At 30.6% G+C, this 13,777-nt stretch overlaps 3 protein-coding genes across 3 annotated transcripts; 2 read left to right on the top strand and 1 right to left on the bottom strand.

Moving 5' to 3' along the window:
• The first annotated feature begins 29 nt into the window (after nucleotides 1-29).
• On the top strand, nucleotides 30-987 carry LOC131850547 (MICOS complex subunit MIC13 homolog QIL1). The gene is made up of 3 exons (XM_059200799.1): nucleotides 30-160; nucleotides 239-395; nucleotides 691-987. The coding sequence occupies exons 1-3, from the start codon at nucleotides 153-155 to the stop codon at nucleotides 886-888; spliced, it is 363 nt and encodes a 120-aa protein (XP_059056782.1). The 5' UTR covers nucleotides 30-152; the 3' UTR covers nucleotides 889-987.
• Nucleotides 988-1,753: 766 nt separating this feature from the next.
• On the bottom strand, nucleotides 1,754-8,173 carry LOC131850439 (proliferation-associated protein 2G4). The gene is made up of 8 exons (XM_059200655.1): nucleotides 8,026-8,173; nucleotides 7,596-7,830; nucleotides 6,968-7,121; nucleotides 6,391-6,612; nucleotides 5,233-5,325; nucleotides 4,392-4,505; nucleotides 3,140-3,286; nucleotides 1,754-2,780 (listed from the first exon to the last, which is right to left on the bottom strand). The coding sequence occupies exons 1-8, from the start codon at nucleotides 8,108-8,110 to the stop codon at nucleotides 2,691-2,693; spliced, it is 1,140 nt and encodes a 379-aa protein (XP_059056638.1). The 5' UTR covers nucleotides 8,111-8,173; the 3' UTR covers nucleotides 1,754-2,690.
• Nucleotides 8,174-8,803: 630 nt separating this feature from the next.
• LOC131850501 (UPF0415 protein C7orf25 homolog) lies at nucleotides 8,804-13,475 on the top strand (the record flags this gene model as incomplete). Its single annotated transcript, XM_059200739.1, has 8 exons — nucleotides 8,804-8,962; nucleotides 9,273-9,456; nucleotides 10,593-10,729; nucleotides 10,953-11,116; nucleotides 11,536-11,747; nucleotides 12,249-12,383; nucleotides 12,902-13,044; nucleotides 13,243-13,475. Coding segments are annotated over 8 exons (1,215 nt in total), but the record flags the coding sequence as incomplete, so codon positions are not given.
• Nucleotides 13,476-13,777: the final 302 nt, after the last annotated feature.

Here is a 13,777-nt window from a genome sequence, read left to right on the forward strand (position 1 = left end):
CATGTCATGTCATCTCATAAAATAATTTGTACCGATTTTTCATTTCTTGCTCACTTTTGTTATAGGTTATTTGAAAAATTACGTAATTTGAAAAATAAATAAATAAACAAAACGAAATTATACGCTGAATTAATGTTTAATAAGCTTCAATAATGTTGAAGTAAGTTTGGTTTTATAAAAAAGTCCATTCTTTACATTAACCTAGAGAAGTGTTAACTAAGTTGTCCTCTTATTTTAGGTTTGGGTTAAAGTCTGCTATATTGGGCTCTGCTGTTTATTACACGGTTGATAAAGGCATTTGGAAGGATAGTTCTACAACTACAGCATTGTATGAAGATCTTGAGAAAGGCGTTTCCCCATATGTTGGCGAACTTAAGAAGCAAATTCCCTATGAGGTAAAATATAAGCCCATAAGTTTTTACTTTATTTTGTTTGTCATGATATCACACAATGTCACATGTTAATATAGTTTATTATATTATAAAGGTATAATTCCTTTCCATTTCCATTTTAAATTGCAGATTAAATTATGATGGGAAAGATTAAATTATATTTTAACATATAAATATAGATTGTTGTACTGGCAATGAATACTTTATCACAAAATATAATAATACATTTAGACAAACAAAAGTACCTAGAAATTCTATAATTTTATATTAAGAAACATAAAAATATTGATTGTTTCAGTTGCCGCCACTTCCTTCAAATGATAGAATATCATATTTATTCAAGTATTATTGGAACTGTGGAGTGAAAACAACATTCCAATTTCTAGTGGATCTTCCAACACATACTAGCAATGCAGCAACTAAGACATACAACCTGATATCATCATCACTAGCTGTTGAGCCCAGCACTAGTCCCAATCAAGAGAAAGCAAAATGAGATGATTTAGACAAATTGTATTTATTTATTCATAGTATGTATAATTACTGTTATTGGTTATTAAAATTATAAACACTGCATAGTTTTTATTTTAGGAATTGGTTAAATATATTGAACTTCATAGTTTAAAAATATTTTTACTGTATAATAATGTAAAGATGGAAAGATGCAATATGCCATAGATATTCGGTTTTAATTTAGTTACGGGAGAATTTCAACTGAAATTAAACATTCAATCTTTTAAATATTTTTGTTTAACCTTAATCAGAACAACATCCAAAAGAATTGAAAAGCAATAGTTATTTCCCAACTAATTTACCATTATGTAAAAGATACTTAAATATTAAGAACTTTTTCCTGCAGCATACATAATAAAATTAAAAAATATTTTTGCCGAACTATGCAGCTTAAGAATGCCAAGATTTTTGTACTATTTTTTTCCCATGGTCCAGTTCAATATTCTCAGTATTATTTCAATTGGTATCTGGCACTCACCTGATTTTTTTTTAAAGTCCGTTGTTAACATTGTCCATTTGTATGTGGTATGAACAGTCAAAACCTTTACTGTCATTTTTATAACAGCACATACAAATAAATATATTGTAATCATGTCTGAAGGCAGTAATTAGGGTTATAGAGTTGCCTTGTCCTCATAGGAAACAAATCCTAGTACCACCAGTTCTTTAATGATACGTAAATAATCTTGATAATACTCTGAAACACCTAATGATATTGAAGTCATATCTGTTACTCCCTTAACATCATAAGGAATTGAGTCCTGAAATTAAACCTAATAAAAATATTTGGTATGTAGATGAAGTTGTAAGCACAACTTAAATGAGGAATTTCAATAAAAATAAAAGAAATTATTACAAAAACCACAATTCGTGGCACAGTTTGATTTATTTTTTAGTCTCACAGTGTCACATATTTTACATCTCTTCCTATTACATATATAATCACATGCACAACAAATATTTCATCAAATGGATGAAATTATTTGCAGATTTCCTACATAGTTATGCTGATGAAATTCAATTGTCGATAAAATTTTAATATACAGTAGATAACAATGTATAAGTTGTGCAGTTGATTATACATAAATAAACATTTATAGTTGTTATTGAAGAACCTGAAAGTTTAGCCCCATTTACTAAAATTTATTTCCATAAAATGCAGAATATTAAAAAAATTAATCAGTGTAAAGTCAATTATATCTACAAAATTGGCCTTTTCAGGTTTCTCAAAAACACAAGTGTGCAGTTACAGAAGTAGTCAACACATCGAGATCGTATATTACACGCAACCAATTTTGTGCACATCACAATCTTTAGAAATTTCAACGTCACTAGGGAAATGCTTAGAAAATACTGTGTCTATGACTTATATCATCAAGGAATTTACACATTATTTGAATCTACAACAGGGAATGCTGTTATGATTTTGAGATGTAAACACTTAAATATATAACAACTTTTCTATGCTATTACAAATCACTATATAATGTCAATGGGATACAAAAAGAAATTGTTTATGACATGGAATCTTTCAACAATTTTCAATAATAAACTAGCATAAGAAGGCAGTAACTTGACATTATTTATAACTTCGTAAGGATGTTCACAATATTACTAAAAGATTTCATCTCATGTACAAGTTTAATTTACTATGCTCACAAAATGTTTTTAATGGCTTGCTTGAAATTAGTATATAATATTGCTGAATTTGAATGTTAAGTCTGTGGCTGAGGAAAGCTGTAATTTTTAATTATTTCGTTCCAGGTTCGGTTGATAAGCTAGTTGCTAGGCAACAGTTTCAACTTCCATTGGTTCCTCAGCACCAGTTTTCTTTTTCTTCTTCTTATTTGACTTTGCGGATGAGTTGAGAAGAGACTGGAAAATTACACATACACCATTCATATTGGTTTTAAATAGCATCTATACTTCAATTAGACAACAAGTAATTTCTGTACCATGCCACTGTGACTGATAAACGGATTAACCAACATTCTAATGCCTTATAATTATTTTAAATGGCTGAATTCCGAAAATGTTATCAATACACACAAAATTCAGATTAATATAAAATAATGTCGTGATTATTCAAACCAAAGTGTAAATAAAACAAATTGGCTCAAAAAAAGACTTATAATATACCCTGCGCTTGTCCAAAACACTCCATACATAGAGTATTATGAAATTAAACAGGGATGTAACTACATGCCATGTGAACAGAGAAAATAGAATCTTACATTTAGTTCAGGGTCCTTTATGCTACGTTCAGTTTTACATTGGCTCTTGTCAAAAGGCAAGCCGGTGATACGATGGGTGCCACTAGGTAAGAGCAGCACTGTAAATTTGAACTGTGCCACAAGCTCCCCAGTACGTTCATACAGGACCTGGATAAAATATAAAAAATATAATTATGTTAGAAATATCATATTTTATCATAAGTAACTTTTATGACCTTAAGGAATTAAGGTATATATTAAGACTATGAACATTATTACATAATTCTAAGTCATATATTTTTTATTTCATTATGGAGTATCATTTCAATATTTTGTTGTATGACACCTTGTAACTGACTATCAATAATATGATCCTCATTGTTCATTGTAAGAGACAGCTTCCAGTAAGATACATACTATACTACTTTTAATGTCACTCTACAAGCATAGTGTGTAATTTTAATATGTCACTTTATAAGGGTGGTGTGACCAGTGAGACACTAACCGGGTTCAACATTTAAATTGTGAGACTATGGGGTACCATTTATGAAACCAGAAGTAGACAGAAGACTAAAGTTAACCACTTTAGTCTTCTGTCTATATAGTCTATATTATATATAATTTAATTAATTCCCAAATAAAGAAAAGAGCACAAAATGAATTCCAACGTGTCAAAGTGCGACAGGATAAACCTGACCCCAAATGATACGATACAAACACAATGATAAGATAACCTTATTATATTAATATATTGCAAAAGCACAACTTTTGTTGGGGATTTGTCAGTTGATTCAAATAGATCCCTCTTTACATTGTAAAAAGATTGGCTTTATATATAGATTACATGATGGCAACAACATCGTACGCGGAAATAAATCCTGTCGCCAATGAACATGACGTACTAGTATAGTATTGATAATGAATCTACCTGACCAAAAGATGTTACATGTCAATTAGTAGGGACTTTGCCAAATGCCATGTGTTATGTGCAGAGGTAGACTTATTTTGTATAACAATTTTCACTATAAAAGTTAAAATTACTTTTTGATGACCACTTGTACTGACCATCAAAAATGTATTTATTTAGAAACATACTATAAATTATAAATGTAAAAGCATAGATTGTTAGCTTTCATTACTAAACTGCTGAAGAAATCTAAATATAAATTACAAAAGGACAGACAGATAAATTATATACACATAGAAAGCAGTATAAATTGAGGGAACAAAACAATCTAAAATATAAAGAACTATTGTAAATAATCTACAATACCTGGAAAGGTTCAATGAGTTTGTGGTTGACACACTCAACGACGCCCAGCCTAGCGCTGGTCTCCTTATCGAAACTGCGTAAGTTGAATGGCATTGAACCATGCTTGTTACGAACCTGAAATGATTAACAATTTTTAATAACACAGAAAAATTATCGGAATAAAATTTCTAGAACAAAGAAAATCTTACTAACATAATGAAGGAGAAAGTTAAAAAAAAAAAAGTATGGTTGGATGTTACTCTTTCTAGCAAGAACTATTAAATACAGGTTATATATTAGAACACAACAAGTTTCATGAAACTGTAATAAAAAAAGGTCATAGGGAATAAATATGCTCAACCAGAAAATAGACTTTCACTACAGTTATGACATAATCATGAACTGTGTTCAAGCAGTTTATTATATCAGTTATTAAACAATTGAATTGCATTACTTGTACTAACAGTGACACCTGCAGTCCTACCAGACTTAATATATAATAAATTGCTAGTTTCCTATAACTAAAATAATTAATTATTAAAATTCATTTTCTGCAGAAACATTGTTTTTGTAATCTTAAAAACACAATAAAATTTTAAGATTGTTAGTGCGAAATTCAAATATTTGCCCCATAGAAGTTTCTACCAATATGTCAATTAAAAGATGTATTAAGTGTAGTAATGATCTATACCAACACATACAATATGTGTATGGTGGTTCAAACACATCACAATGCTATTCCCAGATTTCAAAACAGTACTGCTTTATATAGCAATAATTATGTACTATAAAAGAAAACTGGGTAAATAATAATTTATAAGCAAAAAAACAAACTTTAATAAACACATAATTTTGAACAAACCTCACTGTAGAACATTCTGGATGCCTTGAGTTTCAATTGATATATTTCATCAGTTTTTTTATATATTGTACACCTAGTGTCCATTTCTCGCCCCTAAAATAATGAATTCTGATAAACTTATTTAAATTTATTTTCTTTGAGTACATCCATTAAATAAAAGAACAGTTTTGTCAGTAACTTTCAATAAACCAATACGTTAAATGAACATATTAGTTCAGAGTTTTACTGGAATACTATTCCCTGAGTACTGCCAGAGAAGTTATAAAGAAAGCAATCTGGAAAGAATTCAGGGCATTTAGAAGTGCGTAAAAATATACATCTCGATCAGCTCTTATAGATTATCTATAAGAGCTGATTGAGATGATCACTCTGGTAAACAATGTTTTCTTTCATTTACTTTACTAGTCTTTTATGTGTAGAAATAGTCATTTCGACGACAACATAAACTAGTCGAAAATTATACAGCATGTTAGACTAGTTCACCATAGATGGTAAACAGTCTTGTTGCATCCACTGTAAAATTGTCCATGACCCACCACTAACAGACACTCACTGTCAATGTAAGGCCGAGTCTACAATATTATATTACAATAATAATTTATACTGCAATGAAGAACCTTCATGCTATCAAATATCACTATATATTTTAAATACTTTATCAAATTATACTGTATTATTTTTATCTGTATATTTATTGCTAACTTATAGTTACAAACTTATCTACAGTAGTATTAATAGAGAGAGTAAAATTTATGAGTTACTTAGCTATTCGAAGGCCCCATTTCTGCATACTGTTTACAATAATTAAAGCCATATGTTATGTATATTGTTGATGCCAGGCATTGAGTCACTTGTAATGTATAGGAACAAACTATGGTAATCTTTTCAAGTCAAAACAATGAAGCTACAACACATTAAAAATGTAGTTTCTCTTAATTTATGAATTATTTAATGTCTTTAATTACTTTTCTGTATCAATCTACTATTCCCATAACAATTTTAGAAATTCTTTGGTGTTATATGGTCATATTCTACAAACTTTTATAAATACATATATTAAAGAAATTGTGTATTAAAAAAAAATGAACATTAGAGAATTCTAGACATCAGTAATTCTGTTAATTGATATGGCCTTTTCTTATGTAAGTTATAACTTACCACACCCTCTCCAGTGGAAATAAGAACATCCATAGCATACACTTCATAGGTTTCTAAAGTGGCTTTCTCGTGTTCCTTGCGCTGGGCCTCCGATGGATTCTGTATTATACTCTTTTCACCATCAATTCGGAATTGCTTTAGTTGGTGTGATAGCATTCCCTCTACTGGTTTACAACCATATTCAGCACTAATTTTTTGAACAACATCAGTGATAGCATAGTTCTAAAATAAAAGAGAAAATTAACACATCAATTAGCACATTAGTGATTCTGTACTCTAGATATAGTACAGAATAAAAATAATGTACTATAAATTATTAGTAGCTTTATTACTTATTTATTACCTCTTTAATGACCTACAAATAAATAAGAAGGAACATAAATTAGAGTTGTAAGATACAAAAGATGGTCTTATCACATAACCAATCTCTTCCTATTTGGTATTATTCCTACCATTGGGTAGAGGAGAGATGACTAGATACACTTTGTTGTATTATATAATTTGACTATATAATACTTAATAAAAGTTTATTCTAACATAACAAATAACACTAATTAACATTTCTAACAAAAGATACCTCATTGCCAGGCCGAAGCAGTCTTAAGGCTGCTTCACTTGCCAGATGTGCAGCCAAAAGTACATCAGCTGCTCGACCTGTCACCTCTGCACCACCCACCGCAACTGTGTGCGCCACAACAGCAATGAACCCATCTATGTGTGCACCTAGGTCGCTGTAAAAAGAATTGACATACATTATTAAACACATGCTAATTTTATACATTAGAATATTATACCATACAATAATAACTAATTTCTAAGATTGACAATTTCACTAATGTATATGTATTAAATATATCATAAAATAAACATATGGTATTCTATAAATAGCCAATTGAATGTTTCTAGTGGAATAAAGAATAAAATTCAATAAGAATAAGTATTAAGTACAAACAAGATTTAATAATTTTTCAAATACACTGTTGTATTAAGAAATATATTTGAATAATATATAAATAATATATTTTTATAAATTGGCTCATGTCAAGGTGTTCTAAATTTAACATCTTATTGTGAATTTTCATAAGACTCATTATCACAATTTGAGCAAATGACAAAATTATTGTCTGAAGTTGTTACGGCGTGCATAGCTAGTAGAAATTGGTAACTGTATTAGAATTAGGGCTTACAGTACTGATTTTACTCACATCTTGGCAAGATCACCTTGTTTTAGAATGTAGTCAGATTCACTAGGAATGGGTGAGAAATGACATATACAGTTGTTAACTGATACACATGTCGAGAACGCAATACCCTTCTTGGAGTCCTTCTCTTTTTTAAAAACTTTAGACGTTTCTTCCAGGATAAGCTTATCACCGAACTCGCAAATCTCTCGTGCTGAAGCATCGGGAACACATTTTGCGATCACTTGTTCCAGGACACCTGCAAAAGAAATTACATTATATAGTTGCTGATATATATAATAATAATCAAACCAGACAGCTAGGGACTCTTTGTAAACCTTAGGACACCGCATGGCGATGACACGCGTCCATACCAAAGATAGCATTTAATATACTTATGCTGAGAGAAGTTCCACATGTTTAAACATGTAACAACGTTTGGAGATAAACTTACGATTGACAATTTGTCCTGCAAGCTTGTACTTGGTCACAACCAAGTCTTCTGCAATGGTTTTTTCGAGTTCTTTATCGTCGGCCATTTCTCAAAATCGTGGTTTGGCCAGTTACTGTATAGTGATTGGTTAATCAAATGTCAGTCACGTGACCACGACGACAAATCACTAAAAATGGCGGGCAAATCCGGAATATCCGTTTTACTGAACTAATTACTAAACCAGATAAGTGCATGGGGTGTGAACTTCGCTTTCCGACTAAATATTCTTTTGTGGGCTTCGTAGTGATTATTTACTTAGTGCCTTTTTCGTACGCTAGATGCTCTTAATACATGCCAATCGTATATCGAATTTTTGGTATTATAATTATGTATGATATTTTGACATAAGGAAATATATGAATTTTCTTTCTTTCTATCCAAAATTGATTGAATTATAGCTTATATCGTGTACATAGCGTTAATACACATTACTCTCTTACTTAATTGATATGTAGAAAGAGGTAGAAAAAATTAATTGAGCCAAATGCGAGTTCTTTTAGTTTTTGCGTTCTAAGCACGTAGTGACAATTTTAAGATTGGCAAGTAATAATTTTAACCTTATCCCAGAATATTTTGACATTACAAATTAATTGTAATGAGTCTGTGTTACTTTTATAGTCTGTATAAAACAAGAAAATAGTCTTTTTTCCTGCTTGTTGTCAACATATTTGTCCCGAAATTTTAAATACATATAAAACAAAATCTAAAACCACGTCTATATTTTGTACTGTGATTTATAAATGCAATAGAAATGTCTTGCGGAGATCTTTTAGGCATGCTAGATGAAAAAATAAAATTTGGCGAGAGTTTAATCTCAAAACTGAATTTGGTGCAACACTTAGATGGAGTTATGAAATTACAAAGAAAAATCCGGCAAGAAGTAGAGTTCTTAAAAAAGGTGACACTAAATGACAATAAAAAACTATAATAGTTATAGCTTTTGTGGATTAAAATATTGTGAAGTAAAGTTTGTCACTACTTGAGAACTTGTTTTGTTTTGTAGAAACAAGTAGAGTTCTTTGTTCTATTTACATAGTGGTAAATTTCTAGTGTATTTTCCTTAGTGGGCCAACTGACTTGATTTCATCATCATTCTTTTATTCACGACTTATTCAAGAATTCATTTGACCAATTAGTGTAAAATTTGTCTATAAAGTAATTTATTTTTATTTGTATGTTCCTTAAAAATATTTATACCTTTTTTTTAGTTACAGAAATCAAAGAAAGTTAAAATTGAACAACTATCATGTTCCAATTTGCGGCATCTGGGTGCCATGGTGGAGTGTACCATGAGACCAGGAGTTGTAGCTGTGTGCAAAATATTTCACATAGATGATAATAATAAATTAGTTATTGATATCATTAGTGAAGATGGCAAGATATGGACTAAAGGTAACTAAGTTAAGAAAGGACCAAGTTAATATATTTGATCTCTTGTATGAATTAGAACCAATGTTGTCTGACTCAAATAGTATTAATTGAATATATGTCTAGACAATGTGTACAATATGTTCTACCATATAGCTGCTTTTATATATGTACTTACATATGTGAATCTGCTTTCACATGGAAAAGAGAATGCATATATAATATACACAAAGAGAAGGAGAACTATTACATGTGCAATGCCTGTTTGGAAATCAGTCATAGTGATTAGAGCAGACCAGTCCCTACAAGCAGCACCCGTTCACGAGTATGACGGATGAGCCAGCCATCACTGCGCTCGACCATATTTTAGGGAGCCCAATGACCCGGCCCACCACGCCGCCACAAGTCTGGACATTTTAGTGAGCATGACTACTCAAAACACTAGACCACATCAAAGCTGCTCACAATTGCCATCTGATAGTTATAGTATTCACATTTTACATAAGAATGCATGCGGCAATTAATACAAAAACCGCTACGCTTTCATATTTCTATAAATCAATCAATTAAATCAAGAAAGCAATGAAAAAATAAAATTATAACGTTGTATGCTAATAAACTAATTATTTACTTGATATGTTGTCATCTATGAATTCGTCTATCCTGTAATAGGCTTTCTTACATAAAAATTGTTTAATATAAGATTTGAATTGCCTCTCTGTCAGATTTAATGCAGATTCTGGCAGTTTATTATAAAATCTTATGCAATTACCATAGAATGAATTACTGATTTTGTGCAGACGGCATTTAGGTAAAATAAGCTTATTTATATTGCGTAAGTTTCTACTTGTACAGTCTTTTTAAAACTCTCTAAGTTCTTCCTGGTATACATAATATTTTCATAAATGTATTGTGAAGTAACTGTGAGGATATTTGAGTCTTTAAAGCACTGACGTAATGACTCTCTCGAACCCATACCATAAATAGAACGTATGGCTCTCTTTTGTAAAACAAATAGTATTTATATCGGCTGCTTTACCCCACAGCAGTATGCCATAAGACATTATGCTATGGAAATAATAAAAGTAATAAAATATTGAATTATAAGCATACAAACATTCTAATTTGCTACTGAACATATTTGACATATTTGATTGCAGTAATAGCACGAAATCCAAAATCCCTCACGGCATTGAGTACTGGTAATGCATCATATGGAGCAAGATCTATTCTTGATCAGGCTGATGATTATTTAGAGTGTGCTAAACTATATCCATGTATGTATCAGTCACCAAAGGTATGTCTTAGCTTTAAATAAAAGTAATATAATATGAACTACCTAGTTCTTACATGCTTACTTTTTCTTCTGCATGACTTATTCATTTAAGACATTAAATGTGTATCAAGTTTAAAAAAAATAATTCTAGTTGATTGATTCATTAAAATATCAAGTAATAACTAAAAAAAACTTATATTTAGTTGTTATATATTTGTAATTGAGTAATTTAAAAAAATTACAGGTAATATTTGAATTTATGAGTGGTATAGAACAAAATCTAGCTAATAAGCTGAAGGCTGTAGGGGTTATAGTCAAAGGAAATATCTTGCCTGATTCAAATCCCATTGAGGACTGTGATGATTCATGGGAGTCTGAAGATACTGATGAAGAAACTGTATGTAAAAGGTAATTATTGTATTAGTGATAGTGTCCTTTTTTACTTGTATGTTATTTATCTAAAACTTCTTAGCATGAGGTGAATATTCTCTAATATAACTGTTAGACTGTCACTTTAAAATACTTGTTAAACCTGAATGATATGGGCATGAGTTACATTGTTCTAATGCACTGAAAGCTATTCTTTTTTGTGCACTAAATAAATATATTGTGAGTTCTCAAAACAGTCAATGAGTTATTGTTCTAGTGATTAGGTGATGGACGTGTATGACTGGGAGATCACTTGAACATAGAGAACATAAATATAATTAACACAATAAAATATGTATAGAAAGATGAATATAGAGAATAACTTGGGTAAAAATAATAGACTTAATCCTGTTTGATGTACACCTAATTTTGAATAAAATTTATTTTATTCTAATCAGTCAGGAAATAGTACTGCATGACATAGAACAATGCATAGAAGAACACTCAGAGATTACAACACTGAACCTTGATGTCACTGCTATGATGGCATATGTCAGCAACATGACCAATGGTCATTGCAAATATGTTTTTAAACAAGATGTACTAACGCAGCAGTCTGCATGGGAAGCAGACAGGCCTGTGAAACCTGTTTTGGATAAATTCTTTGAAGGTAATTTTGGTTTGTATAAATACCTTGTAAAATGTAATCTGTGTGGGTACCTCAATCTTGCCTATTACAACCGACAAGTGGCTTTGTGATCTTTATTTTAGTTGAAGGGATGATATAAGGCAGTGAAATTGCAATTTGGCAGCATTTTAGTCAATTAGAATGACAGCACAAGTGGTACTATGGACAATGTTATGTCCACGGAGCTGATAATATATTTATATAGGTGATGGTTACTACTTACCATCAGGTGGTTTGCCAATGTATGTTTCTGTAACTACAGTTTTCCAGTTTATAACAAAAGGACATATCAAAGAAAGAAAATATTATTACTCAATTTATCTGATACCAGATTCATTGCATGCCTAAGACTCTGAAGTAATATTTTTGCACAATCAATAAAATACACTGTTAACTGTGGAACTAGGAGAAATGGATACTTAAATAATAACCATACTTTCATTTTAAACTTATGATATTAATATAATTTTATTTTATATCCAGGAAAGATATTAATTTGTTGTACTACAGCTTGGGATGATTTTCAAAAGATTGTTGACACTTTGGGTGGACCAATGGAAAAGAAAAGGACAGAAGAATTAAAGGAAATTATTAAAGTGATTCCAGATGATTTTGGTGGTAAGTATAGTTGAAATTGATAAGAAATGCTTCCTTTGTATGTTAATGTCACAAAGATATTATTTATTTGAATTATATCCACTCCAAAAGACATTATATACACTACATTTCTTGGACAGTATATGCGGAGGGAGGGAGAGTAATGGGGACTAGAACCTCTAGTAATTTAGTATGTCATGTCATTCTAGCCCTCTCCTGGAAAACAATCATAGTTAATTCCTGAGGAATTTGCTACAATGGTTTAACTGATCTGACTTCAGCCTTATTTGTCCCAGTTCCTTGTTTGAGTACCATTAGTGTAGTAAGAAGGTGGGTGCACCACTTTATATTTATACATAAAAGCAAAATAAATAATATAAAAAAGCATATTGTTGTATAATGGGCTTTTTACTATATAAAATTGAATTTGGCAGAGTAACTTATCATTTAATATTCCTCTGAGGTGTCTAAGGCAGTTGTTTTTATACACTATTTTTTACTGCAATAACAAAATATTTATTGGTATATTTTATCCACAGGTGATGATGATTACCCAAGAAGGAATCTTAAAGTAAGGGGTCATGTTCGTTTAAGATCAAAGATTGTATTTAATTTTGGACATAGAATGAAGGCTCTTACAGTGTCGGCAAATGAAGGTTTTGTTAGAGCGGCCCGGCAGCAGGTAATCTTTAATTAAACAATGTGTAGTTTGTGATTACAAAGTTTTTAGTTATAATTTTCACGCGGGTGATTCCGCGGGTACAGCTAGTATTATTATAATTTGTTTATCGTATCATATCTATCAAAATAATAGAACCTTCTATTTTGTAATATTATTAATATGAATGAGTTGATCTAATTAAAATGTTTTTTTCTCAAGGGTGTGACGTATGCCGCATTTATACACGAGTCTAGAGCACTCACAGAAAGTAAAGAAGCCACTGCCACTGGAATATTATGACCCGTTGGAGCTATTACTACTGCATTTTTTTTTAATTTAAAAGTAATTAATTACCACAATTGGTGACATCTTTGAATCTGATTTTGATTGATTAATTTATATAATAATAGGTATAACTAATGCTGTGATTATTATACATTTTAAATATATAATAGAAAATGTTGAAATGATGTTATTTTAATTTATATCAAATAATATGTTTTCATATCACCGAGATTCCTTTTCAATATTAATTAAGAGTTGAGTAGAGGAGCAAAGCGAATGGCATGTGCAAGAGCAAGTATAGTATATTATCATGGGCAAGAGAATGGACATTTGAAGTTGCACTCCCCCTGTTACACTCTAACAATACCAATATGCCATAATAATGTCAGAGTGTAGTAATTAGTACACATATGAATAGTTATAGTTATTGAAATGGATAAAGAAATCCAGATGATGAGTTATTAAAAGT

Source organism: Achroia grisella, unplaced genomic scaffold, assembly GCF_030625045.1.
Source record: "Achroia grisella isolate CSIRO2021 unplaced genomic scaffold, CSIRO_AGI_Agris_v1 utg770, whole genome shotgun sequence".
Classification (NCBI taxonomy): domain Eukaryota; kingdom Metazoa; phylum Arthropoda; class Insecta; order Lepidoptera; family Pyralidae; genus Achroia; species Achroia grisella.

Bases quoted from the DNA above. Each gene is read 5' to 3' on its own strand.
- LOC131850547 (XM_059200799.1), top strand. The intron at 396-690 runs GTAAAATATAAG...TGATTGTTTCAG, and splicing joins AGAAGCAAATTCCCTATGAG to TTGCCGCCACTTCCTTCAAA.
- LOC131850439 (XM_059200655.1), bottom strand. From the start codon at position 8,110: ATGGCCGACGATAAAGAACTCGAAAAAACCATTGCAGAAGACTTGGTT. The intron at 4,506-5,232 runs GTTTGTTCAAAA...TAATCATTTCAG, and splicing joins CCAGAATGTTCTACAGTGAG to GTTCGTAACAAGCATGGTTC. The intron at 3,287-4,391 runs GTATTGTAGATT...TATTTTATCCAG, and splicing joins AACTCATTGAACCTTTCCAG to GTCCTGTATGAACGTACTGG.